The 14,596-nt window shown below is 53.8% G+C and overlaps 5 protein-coding genes across 5 annotated transcripts; 2 read left to right on the plus strand and 3 right to left on the minus strand.

Annotated features, from left to right (window-relative positions):
* Positions 1-22: 22 nt before the first annotated feature.
* HER10_EVM0012109 (uncharacterized protein) lies at positions 23-1,090 on the minus strand (the record flags this gene model as incomplete). The annotated part of the gene is made up of 1 exon (XM_035481512.1): positions 23-1,090. The coding sequence occupies one exon, from the start codon at positions 1,088-1,090 to the stop codon at positions 23-25; it is 1,068 nt and encodes a 355-aa protein (XP_035328577.1).
* A 961-nt stretch (positions 1,091-2,051) lies between these two features.
* Positions 2,052-3,111, minus strand: HER10_EVM0003811 (uncharacterized protein). The gene is made up of 3 exons (XM_035473475.1): positions 2,689-3,111; positions 2,453-2,632; positions 2,052-2,386 (listed from the first exon to the last, which is right to left on the minus strand). Exons 1-3 carry the CDS (start codon positions 2,835-2,837, stop codon positions 2,149-2,151), a joined length of 567 nt encoding a protein of 188 aa, XP_035327833.1. The 5' UTR covers positions 2,838-3,111; the 3' UTR covers positions 2,052-2,148.
* A 403-nt stretch (positions 3,112-3,514) lies between these two features.
* Positions 3,515-5,886, plus strand: HER10_EVM0005593 (uncharacterized protein). The gene has a single exon (XM_035475202.1). It carries the CDS (start codon positions 3,765-3,767, stop codon positions 5,640-5,642), a length of 1,878 nt encoding a protein of 625 aa, XP_035328005.1. The 5' UTR covers positions 3,515-3,764; the 3' UTR covers positions 5,643-5,886.
* A 53-nt stretch (positions 5,887-5,939) lies between these two features.
* Positions 5,940-8,193, plus strand: HER10_EVM0007097 (argininosuccinate lyase). Its single transcript, XM_035476663.1, has 3 exons — positions 5,940-6,556; positions 6,631-7,042; positions 7,101-8,193. The coding sequence occupies exons 1-3, from the start codon at positions 6,502-6,504 to the stop codon at positions 8,029-8,031; spliced, it is 1,398 nt and encodes a 465-aa protein (XP_035328147.1). The 5' UTR covers positions 5,940-6,501; the 3' UTR covers positions 8,032-8,193.
* A 1,831-nt stretch (positions 8,194-10,024) lies between these two features.
* HER10_EVM0004659 (uncharacterized protein) lies at positions 10,025-13,079 on the minus strand. Its single transcript, XM_035474295.1, has one exon. It carries the CDS (start codon positions 11,574-11,576, stop codon positions 10,266-10,268), a length of 1,311 nt encoding a protein of 436 aa, XP_035327919.1. The 5' UTR covers positions 11,577-13,079; the 3' UTR covers positions 10,025-10,265.
* Positions 13,080-14,596: the final 1,517 nt, after the last annotated feature.

Below are 14,596 nucleotides of genomic sequence, written 5' to 3' on the forward strand. Positions count from 1 at the left end.
CCCCCTCGATCTCTCGACCCATTTAGATCGGGTGCTCAATCACAACTTTCTCCAAGGAAGCACCGCCATAGGCCACTCTCTGGATCTCCCGTAAGCCGACTTCGCCACCCTTGACAACAGTGATATTGGGGTGCTTCGGAGCCCTCTCAGCGGAGCCCAGAACATGTTCCATGACCTTACGCAGGCGAACCGGAAATGCAGGGTCTTGCGGGTGTCCCATGGCACCGACGCTACCAACGGGCCGGTAGCATGTGCAGAAACCAAAAGCCGAATCATGGGGCACGGGTTGCGTGCACACAAGCTTGACAGATTTTTTCTCGACGCCTTCGGACAAGCTCCTGCGGAGAAGCGTAGGCGTAGACGTTTCAGGGTCAGCGTTGGGGCCGTGAAGGCCACTGCCAACAGTATCAAAGCCGGTAGTCAGGCTCACGCCGAGATCCTTGGCAGCAGAGCGGATATCGCCAGTTACATCGGGGCTCTTATAGTCGAAGCAATGTGTAGCCCCGAGCAGCTGTAGCGCGGGGTGGTTCTTGACGGACGCAGTCGTGAAGATGGGGTTGAATCCTGCCGCCTTTGCGAGCTGAATGGCCGCGACGCCGACGCTGCTGGCCCCGCCCCAAATCAGTATCGGCTTGTCGGTGCCATCAGTCCCGGTGACGCCTGCGGCGGGGAACGCGAAACCAAGGGTGTTGAAGATGGCGTCGGCGGCGGTCTGCGTCGTGAGAGCCAGGCCTCCGGCGTCTTTGAGAGCGAGGCCGGGAGGCAGCTTGAAGGTAAGATTACTTTCGACGATGGCCTTGTCTTGATGTGTGCAAGACGAAGACTTTTGGGGAAACCCGACAGGCGAGATACCGAGAACGGCGTCGCCGATTTGCAGGGTGGATTCGGGCCCGACTGCCTCGACGATGCCGGCGAACTCGAAGCCGGTGACGAAGGAGTTGAGGCCTACGTGGAAGAAGTTGAGATCGCAGGGGTTGATACCCGAGTACTTTACTGAGACAAGGGCTTGGAGTTTCTGAGGTGTGTAGTCTTCCCTGACTTGCTTGATGGCGAGTTGGCCATCGGCACCTAAGTAGATTGAGCGAGACATTATTTGTAAGTCGTTGTTCTTGGTGATGCTGGTTACTTAGCTCATCTTAACATTAACCTCTCGAAGAATGGTGAGGGTTTATATCTGACCATTCAATAGTCAAACGAGATATAAAGAGCTCGTATGGCTCGGCGTGGACATCGCATCGGGCCGCGACCATCGGCGGTTTACACTGTCAATGTCCGCCTCTCTCGGGATTATGAAAGAATATTGTCGTTGCGCCGAACGCCCCATGGCACCGGAGTTAAGAACGTGCTGGGGTTGTCTAAAAAGGCGGGGAATAGATTGAGTTTGCCTATATGATCGATCAGTCAAAAACTATGAACCTTGGACAAGGCCGGAAGACAGACGATACTGCAGCCGACCGGAGCTACCCGGGAAGCTCATCCGGAGTAGCCCCTCGGTTCAACGCCGGTGCTTTCGGAGTCCGTGGCTAAAGATAGGCTAGAGGACTTGCGCACAGCATGATCAGACTCAACTTGACATTTAGGTTCCAGTTAACTCTGAATTTTGTTCATTTGATGATTGTTTTGTTTTTTTACCTGTAAAAAACCTCATGTTCTACTACGTACACCCGGTTGGCAATCGCCATTAAAATAGAGTTCTTAGCCCATGCAATTCTATCATACCTAATGGAGAGAGTCTCTCGTTGAAATGACAACTGTTAGTGGTTGCTGAACGTCTGTTTCTTCAACAAGTTGCACCGAATAATAAACGACCAGCTTTACAAGCTGATAGAGCTCAGGCTTGCAATCAAAAGGCAAAGTCGATTTTTGACATCATCAAAAAAATGAAGAAGAACCTCTTGTCTCCAAGTGGGCCACAGGTTGTTTAGTGTCGTACAATTATTTAGCTAGGGTATCTACGGGGTTGCATAACTATCACTGATATGGCAATTCCAACTTGTAAAGTTTTTCATCTCCATCACCAAACTTCAACAGACCAATTCAAATTCTCTTCGCCCCGATTTCGTGTTTTGACATCCATAGTCTTATCGATCGAGCTGTATGCCTGGAGCACAACCTACTTTCAAGTTCTGCACACTTTGCAGATCAGGATCAAGCATTCGGAGTCTGTTGCTTTTCCGAGACAGGCGGTGCAACGGGTGCATACTGCGACGGCACGAGGCCGCCTCCAGGCTGCGGCGAAAAGACCTGGATCGTCCCGTCGTACGGCCTCGTGGCGACCTTGTTCTTGCAATTTGAGCAAGTGTAGTGCATGTCCTCGCACCATCCCGCGATGCAGGGGACGCATGTGAGGCAGATGCAAAGGAGACAGCACAGAGCACCGGCGACCCTGAGGAAAGGCGCGTATTAGCTCGACTGGTTCACCGCCTGCTCCCATATAGCCAAAGTAACTTACATTTGCATGGCAGTGCCCTCTTTAGCAATGACCGTCTGCGTCCTCTGCTTGCAAAAGGGGCAGTCGATCCATTGCGGCTCATCGCCCAGCATGTGCAACGGCGTGACGGTCGCTGGGTTCGCGAGGGGGGTAATGGTCGGACCACCCTTTTGTTGAGCGGGCATTGGTGTTGCTGGTTGTCTGCCCAATACATCAGTATTTCCTAAGAAGATGACTATGTTCTAAGAGAGACTTACTCAAGCTGCACTAGGTTCGCTGGCATCTCTCTGGCGGGGGCAGGACCGCTTCCTTGCACAGTAGATGTAACTGGTGATTCTCTCTCATAGGCTGGCGCGGGCTCTTGGATATCGATCGCCGGGGGAGGAGCAGTCTTTGGTTCCGACATCTTTGCTTTTGAGGTCTGCTTTGTGGTGTAAATTGAAATGATGAATTGTTGACGAGGGTATCACGATTGTACGGCCTGTAAGTAGCCACGTATGACCTGGATAACTGAGGAAGAGGTGAAGGAAGCTAGATCAGTGTTGAACAGAGAGACTAAAGGAAGAATTGATAAAATACAGACTTTTGAGATGACGAGCACGTGTTCCTTTTTCAATTCATGTAAAACTCTCCCTCCAGGTAAGATTGCCTTCAGTGCGCGTGAGCACTACCAAGGTGGCACTAACAGCGGCACAGCATCGCAGGAATCCACAATCAGGCAGAACCGTAACATCGACAACGATCGCCATTGGTGCTTACGGGAATAGACTCGCTTGGCAGGGGACAGATGTCTCTCCCGGGTCGCCTCCCCAAGGCTCTACGAGTTGATGTGGGCGGCGCAGCCCTACAACCAGGGCGATTGCGCCTCGTGTGTGAAATGTGAGGGTTGTGTCATTGTGGTAACCAGGGGCAGAGCTGAGAGACACCCCGGGAATCTTACACCCACGCGCTTGGGATGACCAGATGATAGGTGGTCTTACCTGCCTAATGCAGTTTCGATGGCGAAGCAATAACCGATGTTACACCACTTGCTCCCGTTCCCCATAATGATAGAGCAGGGGGAGCAGACATGACGATCGGATAGCGCAGCCTTACTTCGACTTCACGAATCCAATGACTTTTCTGACACAGCCTCTTTCTTATGCAGTAGCGCTCCTTTGAACTTCATCACCACTTCGATTCGATGATTCAAAGTCGGTCCATTGATGCAGCTGAGAGTCCACGATCAAAACATGTTGATGTAGTCTCGCCAACCCACTGGTTTCTTTGAAAGTCATCTCAGATGGACTGAGCATCCAGAATTCCAAAATCGAGTTGCTATCGCAAGTTCAAAATGCGCTTAATCAAAGCTTCATCCATACACAGCAACAACCTCCAGCTCGTTGACTTCAACCCCGATCAGCTCCCCCGGTACGCCATTCTCTCGCACACCTGGGGCGACAACGAAGTCATCTACGCCGATATTAGAAACGAAAATGCCGCCACTAAGCCAGCTTTCCAAAAGGTCCGCTATAGCTGCATCCAAACCCTGACAGATGGCCTCGAATACGTCTGGATCGACTCATGCTGCATCGACAAGAGCAGCAGCGCAGAGCTTTCCGAGGCCATCAACTCCATGTACGAGTGGTACATGAAGTCGGAAATCTGCTACACTTACCTCTCGGGCGTCCCCGCCACCGTAGACCCTGTCAAGACGGATGGCGCGTTCGCCTCGTGCCGGTGGTTCACGCGTGGATGGACGCTCCAGGAACTCCTCGCCCCGGCCGAGATGGTCTTCTTCTCCGAAGACTGGGTGAAAGTTGGGGAGAAGACCACACTGAGCAGGCCTCTATCCGTCATCACAGGCATAGACGAAGATATTCTCACGGGCCTCAGACCCCTTGAATCTGCCAGCCTCGCTAAGCGCATGTCCTGGGCCGCGCACCGGCAGACGACGAGGCCAGAGGACGTGGCCTACTGCCTGATGGGCCTCTTTGGCGTCAACATGCCCATGCTCTACGGCGAAGGCGAGCGCGCCTTCCTCCGCCTCCAAGAGGAAATCATGAAGCAGTCCGACGACCAGTCCCTCTTCGCCTGGGTCGACCTCTCCGCCTCCACCGAGACCTACCACGGCCTGCTGGCCAAGTCGCCCGCCAACTTCGCCTACTCCAACTCCATCATGCCCTACCAGGACTGGGAGCCGCGGCCGCCGTACTTCATGAGCAACCGCGGCCTGCGCATCGACCTACCCCTGACGCTGCGCGACCAAGACATCTTCGTCGCCGCGCTCGACTGTCCTGCGCCGCCAGACTACGAGGACTCTACTTTCCTCGCAATCTACCTCAAGAAGATTTCGAGCGGCGGAGATCAGCAATTCGCCCGCGTGCGGGTGAACCAGTTCGCCAAAGTCCAGGAGCGGGGGAACAAGCAGACGCTCTACGTGCGGCAGACGTTCAACGGCGTCGCGGACGCGGCGGGCGTGTTCCCGCAGCACATCATCCAGCTCCGAAAGGGGCCGCCGCGGGACCAGTACTCGGTGCTGAATCTCGTGCACTCCAAGGAGGCTGACAGAGGGGACCGGCCGGCTGCGTGCACGTCGAGCAGGGGCTCGGGAAGGGACTTGATCCACACGACGACGGGGAAGACGATTGCTTTCCGCATACCAAAGGCGGCGGGCCAGCTCGCCGGGGCCGTCACGTTCGCGCGGACAGACGGGTCCAGGCTTCTCATCATGTTCGGGTCCACGGACGGCATCCGAGCCGGGTTTCACGCTCGCGAGCTACCGCCTCGTTTCCCGGGCATGACGCAGAACCAGAACCAGAACCAAGCCAAAAGTACGAGCTCTTCAAAAGCAAAGGAGATCCAACAACAAGAACCGCCAGAAGTCACCTTCTCATTCGATGAGTTGCAAACGATGTTCCGGCCAACCCCAGCAGGCGTCGACGTCGAGCTGGAGCGGTTCCGGGTTCGGGTCGACGTGGAGACGGTGATTGCGAACGCGAGCAAGTACCTCATGGCCGATGTGCTCATTGAACCCGTCAACCGGCCGTGGGACCCGTTTGAGCCGCTGGACGCGGCTCTCGGGTGGTATGAGGGGGCGACGGGCCGGCAGAATCGGGGGCAGGCTGCTGCTGCTCAAGCGGCGACGGCGCAAGCGGCGGCGAGTAATAGTGATAGTAAGAGTGGGAAAACGAAGAGAGCTTCTTCTGGGTGGAGGAGGTTGATTTCATGACTTGTGTCTGGCTTCGATGAGGTTGCATGTTGCATGTTGCGATGAGCTAGGACCCAAGAGGACTTGGATACCTATACGAGGAAGGGAAAAGGGGCACATGAATCAAGAGATACCACAGGGCTAAAGAGAGTACATCGGCATTCAAGGTATACATATTAGCACTGAATAGTCAGATTTCAATGACTCAGATATGACGACATACGCACTTTGATGTCATAAAATCCAGCTTCACCTTCAGTTCATGACGACATTGAGAGTCGAGGTAGGAAACCTATCTCCTTCTCCCTGTTTAAATGACCCGTTCAAAAGGCATCAGTAACTCACATATCATATAGTCGTTGTTCCTCATTCTCTCCAAGACTGTCTTCTATGACTATCGTTCCTATGTGCCGGCAGCAACGGCTTCCTGGTGCCGGAGACGGTAAAAAGGTCGAGGTCAGTATGTGCTGACCTTGCGGTTGCTGACATTGCGCGCGGCTGACGATGCGCATGACTGTTCCTCAACAGGCGCAATAGTCCAAAATCTAATTATTTCAATTCCCAGGCATTCATAAAAGAGATGAGAACTAAACTTGATCTCGCTGGAAAAAGAAAGAAGTAATCCTGGGAAGGCTCCTCGTAAACTTCCAAGGTGGTGATATCGCTATCGCAAGTACCGGGTGACTTTCGTCGACTCATCGCATCACGTGACACTGAATGACTCACCAATAAAGAGCTCTACATACCCTTCTTAAGTAATCAGACATAAATTGGAACTCCCTCCGATACGGAGCAGCTCTTAGCTAAGTTTTTTTGAAGTTACTCAATTCAACCCCTCTAGATACCCCATATACCCCCGCCAGATACCAACGCAGTCATCATGGCACCCGGAAAGACGCCAGCAGAGAACATGCTTTGGGGTGGCCGCTTCACAGGTTTGTCTTTTTTTCCCCCAAAAAGTTCAATTGGCAAGTTCAATTGCAGTCGTGCTAACCCCAGAAACGAACAGGCGGCCTCGATCCCCTCATGCTCAAGTACAATGCGAGTATAGGATACGACAAGCTCCTGTTCAAGGAGGATATCCTCGGCAGCATCGCCTTTGCGCGCGCCAACGCAAAGTCCGGCATCATCACCAACGACGAGTTTTCCGAAATCGAGAGGGGGCTCCGGGAGGTGCAGAAGGAGTGGGAGGCTGATACCTTTGTCATCATGCCCAACGACGAAGATATCCACACTGCCAATGAGCGCCGGCTCGGCGAGATTATCGGCAAGGACATCGCCGGCAAGCTGCACACGGGTCGCAGTCGCAATGAGCAGGTCGCCTGCGACATGCGTCTGTGGCTGAACAACCAGATCAAGGAGATTGAGAGCCACCTGGTCGCCTTTATCGAGGTGATTGCCGCCCGCGCAGAGGCTGAGGTGTAAGTCTGATTATCCCCTCCAATCCTAATGACTCCCATTCTGACATTTTTCTACCAGTGGCATTCTCATGCCTGGATATACCCACCTCCAACGCGCCATGCCGGTCCGGTGGTCGCAGCACCTGCTGTCATACGGCTTCGCCTTCCAGAGTGATCTCGACCGTCTGCGCGAGGTTTCCAAGCGCGTCAACAGGAGCCCGCTCGGTGCCGGTGCTCTCGCCGGCAACGGCTTCAACATCGATCGCGATATGATGGCTGAGGAGCTGGGTTTCACAGGCCTCCTGTGGAATTCCATGGGCGCTGTTGGCGACAGAGACTTCGTCACTGAGTTCCTGCAATGGGGCAGCATGTTCATGCAACATACTTCTCGCTGGGCCGAGGATCTCATCCTGTACTCCTCTTCAGAGTTCGGCTTCATTTCCATCGCCGATGCGTACTCCACTGGAAGCTCGTTGATGCCGAACAAGAAGAACCCGGATGGCTTGGAGCTGTTGCGCGGAAAGGCCGGCCGAACCTTTGGCCACATGGCCGGCCTGATGATGACCCAGAAGGGTCTCCCCAGCACATACCAAAAGGACTTGCAGGAGAGTTGGGAGCCCATGTTGGATCACGTCAAGACCATCTCTGATAGTCTTCAGATCGCACAGGGCATTCTCGTCACTCTGACCGTCAGGCCAGAGCGCATGAAGGCTGCCCTTGACCCCTTCATGCTGGCTACCGATCTTGCCGATTATCTCGTACGAAAGGGTGTCCCCTTCCGTGAGACGCACCACATTTCTGGCCGATGCGTCGCCGAGAGCGAGAAGCGCGGTATCCCGATGAACGAGCTCTCGCTGGAGCAATTGCAGGCTATCGACAGCCGATTCGGGGAGGACGTTGCACAGACGTTTGACTACGAGAGGAGTGTCGAGATGAGGGCGTCCAAGGGTGGTACGAGCCGGGCCAAGGTTCTGGAGCAGGTCCAGGTTCTCAAGGGCATGCTTGCTTAGAGAGGTGTTTGATAGCAGAGACTCAAAAAGGGCAGTTTCTAGAGGGATTAAAAATGGCGTATCGGTAGAAAGGTGTTTGGTTCCGAAGTAGCCCGTCGGAGGGACTAGAAGGTTGAGGTGGTTTATCAAGGCGATTTTGAGCAAGCGTGATCAAAGACTGAGCAAGAGCGGCTCCGCTGACTTGGCTGGCCTGGGCCAATCCTCGTCCAGTTTTCGTCTGGCTCTCAAAGGATAGAAAAAATGAAACAAAATTACATCCTCATCAAACAACCACGGTGTTGAAGCAATTACCAATTGCTATAAACACAATCATGTTGAAGTGACCGACAAGATCTCGGTGTTGTAGAATAGCCTCTCTCTTCCTCTAGGTTCACAGTCCACCTCGATAGCCTCAAGATGAATAAACTCAGTAGACACAACTTTTTGTCCAGATCTTGTGGTAGACTACCTGCCTGCTAGTCCAAGGTGAGTAGTAGTGTACCGATATGTGAAAGACCAAGAGAAAAGACCCGACCCACACAGCCACTCACTGACCGCCGTTTCCCACGGTCCCCCTTCCCCGCCCCTCCTTCCGGCCCCAGAACCCGGCCGGGTGCTTTCCCCCCGTCCTCTGCGCAGCGTAGCGCCGTAGCCTTCCTCACAGGTTCACAAGCTCACAGCTATGCGCGAGAAGTCCAATCGGTTCCAATCGGGTACAAAAGTCGGGTAGAAGAAGGAAATCGGCTCAATCTCGCAAACTCTTTGATTTTCTGAGGCCCAGGAAATGTACCCGACCTATCCTGGGAGTTACATCGCTCGTCACCAAAGATTCTTAGGAACGAAAAAATGCATCGAAAAGCAAAACTACCCGCTATCGCGCCTTGCTGTGAGGTATCATTGTACCATTCGGTCGTTGGAGGAAGGCTCGCACTCTTGGGAATCAAGTACCATACCTGAAGCGCTATAAGCGAATGCACTTGCTGACCCTGCCTACCTATTTATCATCGTTCGATTCTTTAATGTAGTTGTACACATGCAATTCGCAGATGCCTAGACACCTCGTGGAAGAAAAAAAAAACACGTGCAAATCCCAAACCGCTCGTAATTCGGCCGGCGAATCGGTGCCCCCCCGCCTTAAAATCACCCGGAGACTCGACCCGGGCCCCCACTTTCTTCCTTCCCCGAACCTAATAACGAAGGGAAACGCAAAGTACCCGACCTCACCTATGATCCTCTGTACCTAAGGTACTCCTCCGCACTCCGTACTCTGTATCGTACTCTTGTAAACAAAAAATGACAGGAGGTGCTCATAATCCAATGAAAACCCCGCTGCTCACCGAAAAATAAAAGAGGCAAAGCGATGTCGCCTCCCGAAACACGCTGCTCAAATTCATTCGCCCATGGCCCGCACGATTTTGACATTGCCAATCCCGCCGTGAGTCTGGTGGTTCCCAAGGTCCCTCCCTCCTCCCGGAACCCCCTCTCTCCCCAAGCACCCGCGCCATGCTCCAGCCCGGCCCAGCCCAGCCCAAGGTAGGATAGGCACGATGTGGTAAGCCTACCATCCGTCCCTCTCATCCCGCTGATCCGCTGCACGTCATCAACCCATCGCTCCCGGTGCCATCGCCATCGCCATTATCAAACACACCGTCCTCGGGTACGGTAGGCACGAGTCCTGGTCCATGATTGATGAAAAGATTCGCCTCCCCCGCCCACGGCAGAAACGCCTCCTTACCAGCGGCATTGGCTTGGTGCGGCGCATGACTTGTCATGGTAGTGGTATCCTGCCGTCAAGGTTGGCGAGCGATTGCCACAGGCAGGTGAAATCCAGCAAGTACTCTGGTCTGACATTCGACATGTGGGAATGGTCTGGGAACACTTGACATGTTGGCCCGGGAGCGTACTAGGCGATGCCGCAAGTAAACATTTCATTAGAGCTGCGAGGCTCTTCTATGGAAACCCAATCTATCATAGGAAACAAAAACACACACGCACAAAATCCATCCATCACTCGTGCTGCTCCGTAACAGAAATGTAAAGTAAAGAACAAGATGCTAGTCATCAATCCGTCATCGTCATCAATCTATGCCATCATCCCTGTATGCTCGTCGTGAAACATCAGTGTGCGCCGATAAGAGGCCTCGTACTGCGGCGAAGAGACGAGACCAGACGCTATATATCGTTGTGGTTATTATTCATGGTTGTTGTAAAACGTATAATGAGTGCCTTGAAATCGACAGGCAAACATGGCCCGCTCATGGGCTAGGACTAGGGCTGGGACTCTCGTACTCCATAATCTCGATGGAGTAGTAGGGAAGCTCTCGCGCCAGCGTGCCGCTGTCACAAAAGAATAAAGTGCCTTCAACCTCACTCTCGGGCTCCTCGACTTCGTCGATACGAGGCGGAGGTGGGTCTTGGAATAGGATAAAGCTGTGCCTGTGGCTGTCCCCGTAGCGTCGCCGGAGTCTGCGTGCGCTGGAGCCAACATCGTCTGCGTCGAGGGGTGTCATATCTTCATGGTCAGAGTCGCTACGTTCAGATATGGTGCGCTTGCCAATGCTAGATCCGTGGGCCCGCCGCTTGCGCATCTTCAGCTCCCGTTGCATGCGCACGAACTCGCGGTGAGCCTCATCGGCATCTAGGTCGTTATCCGAGCCTTCAGAACTGCTTCCATCAAATCCGAGATTCCTCATCTCTTGGGTGAAGCCAGGAGGGAGCCCTTTAGGAGGTGGTGCCCGTGAGCGAGAGCGAGCAGATGCCGGGGAGGAGAAGCCGGAGGGGGCAATAGTGCCGCTGCGGTCTTGATCCATTGGGTCAAAGTCGGAAAGCTCTTCCAGGGTAAAATTCGCCTTGACAGTTGAGGTGGTGGTAGCGGTGACAATATGCGCCTCCTGATGGATCTCTTGGATAGGGGGGGTGGCCAAAGACTCTGATTCCGAATCAGAGTCAGACTCCTCGTCTTCGTCTTCGTCTTCTTCCTCCTCATCCGATTCTTCTCCAGAACTGCTGTCGACGGCCATACGAGAGGCCGGCATCGGCACAGACCTCGGAGCGAACATGGATGCCGACACGGATGCTGGCATCGGGGTAGGCATTGGAGCCGGGGCCGGAGGAGCAAAGCGCATAGGCGTATCATCGTCTGAGTCTTCCGATTCTTCGTCGTCAGAATCTTCATCTTCGTCTTCGTCATCGCTGTCTTCATCTTCGTCGTCTTCTTCGTCATCGTTGGTCTTGGGTCTTACGTGGGGTACTTGGCGTTGTTCAGATTCGGGTTCGGACTCGGATTCATCTTCTTCATCAGACTCAGAGGAGTCTTCGGAAGAAGTGCGGGGTGACAAGTGAGCGAAGCGATTAGAGGGCGTAAAACTGAACTCGTGGCCATTGCCAGTAGGCTGAATGCTGGAATCATCCAGTATGATTTGGTGATGCCATTGCGGCAAGTGTCGTGCCGCGAACTTGCGATTCGCCATTGGCACGGTGGTGGTAGGGGTATGAGGCGGTGAGTTTGGACCTCCAAGAGGGCCCAGCATCATGCTGGGCGTCGCCGGCCGCGACTTGCGAGGCATGCTCAACGGCGCCTGTGATATGGCAATTGAGGTGCTGCCTCTCTGAAGCGTCTCAGGGGCCGATTTTTTGATCTGTGGCTCTAGCCTCCTTTGTGTGTTGGTGATTTATCGATCGTGTCTTTGTTGCAGGACTCGGGGTTTTTTTCTTCTCTTCTGTATCCCTCGATCTTGCGGGGAAGATAAAGTTGAGCGGGCAAATGAGATCAGATCAGCTCCAACGAGCGACAGCCAGTAGATCGGCTTGGTTATATGATTGGTTCCGATGAAGGTAGTATATCAAGCGAAGTAGCAAAAGTCAAGGCGTCAACACCCAGAGTAAGAACCTCCGACAAGGAGAAGAGGATATTCGGCTGAAGCTGTAGGTTGTCATGATAGATCTGGCGGGAAATGCTTGAGATTGAGCGAAAGCGCGCGGGAGGAAGCGGACCAGTTCGAATGCACTCAAGGAGCAACACAAGCCAGGGTCTCTTCTAGGAATGGAAGCACAGTTCAAGCCACTGGTAAGTGACGGAAAGTCCCCAACGTTCGTTCTCTTTCGAAAGAGAAATCGGGGTTTCCAAGCAGTTGGGTGTCACTGACCCGACACTGACAAGAGAGACAGTGGGGAGGAATGTTTCGGGGGAGACACCGTGGGATGTGCGGGATCCCGGGTGTGGGGTCGACGAAAATCGGGCGGGCGGTGACGATAGGACCACGGGCTTTGTCCAGGATGACCAGGGACTGCCTTGTTGAGGGGCTGCGGGTGGCAGCACGAAATGGCTGACTGAGAAGAAGAAAGGCGGTGGTGCAATGCGCACGCGAGCAGGAATAGTACCAGTGAGGTGACTTCGGCTGCTGGCCTAGGGGAATGTATTGGACGGAAGAGAGTTGGGGAAAGTCGAAGACAAGCGTGGGGGACCTGGGTCAAGAAGAGAGGCTCAGGAATTTGTCGGGCAAGACGTGCGTGGGATGAATACCGTGAAAGAACACCAGAGGAACGACAACAACAACAACAGATTGCCGGAGCAAGCAATTCTGAGTCTGAATCCGAATCTGAGTCTGGCTGGGGTTGTTGTGATGCGTTGTCGTCTCAAGTGGAATGGCAAGCCAAAAGGACGGGCTGCCGATTGTATGATTCCTCGCTGGATTCTGGATTTGTGGATGTCCGAGCTGTCGGTGGTAATGGTGGTGGTGAGCAAGTCTCACGGTGTTGCTTGAATCAACCGTCCAAAATGTGTACTAAATGACTCCCGTGATAGGCCGAGAGCGGGTCGTTGGCACGGCCAGACAGTCCCGGTCTTATAGGTGTGGCTGCTATAATGCTTGAATTCCCACCGATCGACCCTTTGCGCTGACTAGCAGAGGGGATGGGAATCGAACGTGGTATGACGGCCAGACGGTTGATGGTCGAGCGAAAGGTAGACCCAAGTCAACCACAAGAAGAGAAGAGGGGAGAGGGGAAACCAGAAAAAAAGATTTTCTAATAGTCTGTGGGATGGGGAGAGAATTAAGAATTAAAAGAAGTCATTGCACATGTGCGCTGCAGCTCTGCGGCATGCCCATGCCCATGCCATTCCATGCAGCAAAGAAACTCCATCCCTTGGTCACCTAAGGTAAGGTAAGGTAGAGAAAGAGGGAGAGCCTCTTCTCGCCCACTTGCTGCAAGTTGCAACTGGTGCTGCTAGAGCCGTGTGGGTGCCCGCCAGCTGCTTTACTGCGGTGTAATCTCATTGCTGGCGCGAGTGCTTCTGCGAAGGACTCCATAGTGCCACTGCTGGATATTGTAACCCTCGTGGAGTTCTTCCTATCAGAAGTAAAAGTCTGGTCTAGCCGGCGGTTGGGGTTGGTTGCGGTTCCTCTTTTGCGCATTCTCGCGGGGCGCAAAGTTGGACTTTGGGCAGCAATGCTCCAGGACTCCCCCGGTCTAACCGTGTGTCCCGCAGCGGCGTCGAGAGAATTTCATGTGTGTGTGTGTGTGTGCTCTCGCGCGTTTGCGGATACCGCAGCGGCGTACGGGCTGACTGGACCGGGGCCGCCATGGCTTGACTGGTTGCTCGGCTGGAATGGGCTGGATTGGGGGTTATGAACGGTATCAAGCGAAGGAGGACGTCCAATGCGCGAGAGTTGAGAGGGCGTGATGCGAAGGAGGGGTAATGGAGGGGTGTGGCTGTGGATAGGCGCCAGATCGCCGACTATTGGCGATTCTTGATCGGCCTCTTTTTTTCTTAGCTGGAGCCCTATTTGGCCTGTCAAGCCTTTCTCCCACAGCCTGTTGGATAATAACACTTCACGCTTTGGTGGGGTTCTGGTCCTGGTCTAGGTCTAGAGTCTAGACTGATTATTGTCCTCGCCATTGACTGTGCCTGGTCCTTGCGAAGCTTGATACTCAGTTCAACGTCTGTTCTGTGGTGTAATATGGAAGTCTGACAGCGTGTGAGGGCATGTTTCGTCAACGTCCACGGAGCATGACGCTGTCCCTTCTTGGGACAATGCTGCGCGTGTCTTTAAGAGACTGGCTGATGGATACGACTGGTAAGGATACATGCCTCTCGCTGAAGACGGCAGCAAGGTATCGAGCCTCAGTACCTAGGCTCTGGCCATAGGTACCCGTCCAGGAGCAGAAGGAGACCTGATAGGCGTGGGAAAATCCATAAGACTGCTGTGAACGATTAGAAGATTTCAAGAATCAGAAGAGGGATGGCTGTGTGACAGCACTTGTGCCCAATCATCGGGGGCCCAGAATGCCTAGGGCGTTTTCAACGGCTTGCAGTCTTTTCTGCAGCATGGCGCCACGACAAGTTCCCTCTTCCTCGAGCCACCGCATAGCTGCAGAAAAGAGCCTAAGAGCCTCAAGGACTACGTGTGAGTTCGAACAAAACGAAAGGGAAAATGAAAACGGCGGAGTTGATTGACTGAGAAGACTGACTTCTTGTGTACTGTATTCGTAGGTAGTCTGAGCCGCTCTTGAGGTGTGATGGAGGGGTGGATGTGACGAGGGGCAGGATGCATCATGCTCGTGGCCGGGTCAGATTTGTGGAGAG

Source organism: Colletotrichum scovillei (genome assembly GCF_011075155.1).
Source record: "Colletotrichum scovillei strain TJNH1 chromosome Unknown Contig00010, whole genome shotgun sequence".
Lineage (NCBI taxonomy): Eukaryota > Fungi > Ascomycota > Sordariomycetes > Glomerellales > Glomerellaceae > Colletotrichum > Colletotrichum scovillei.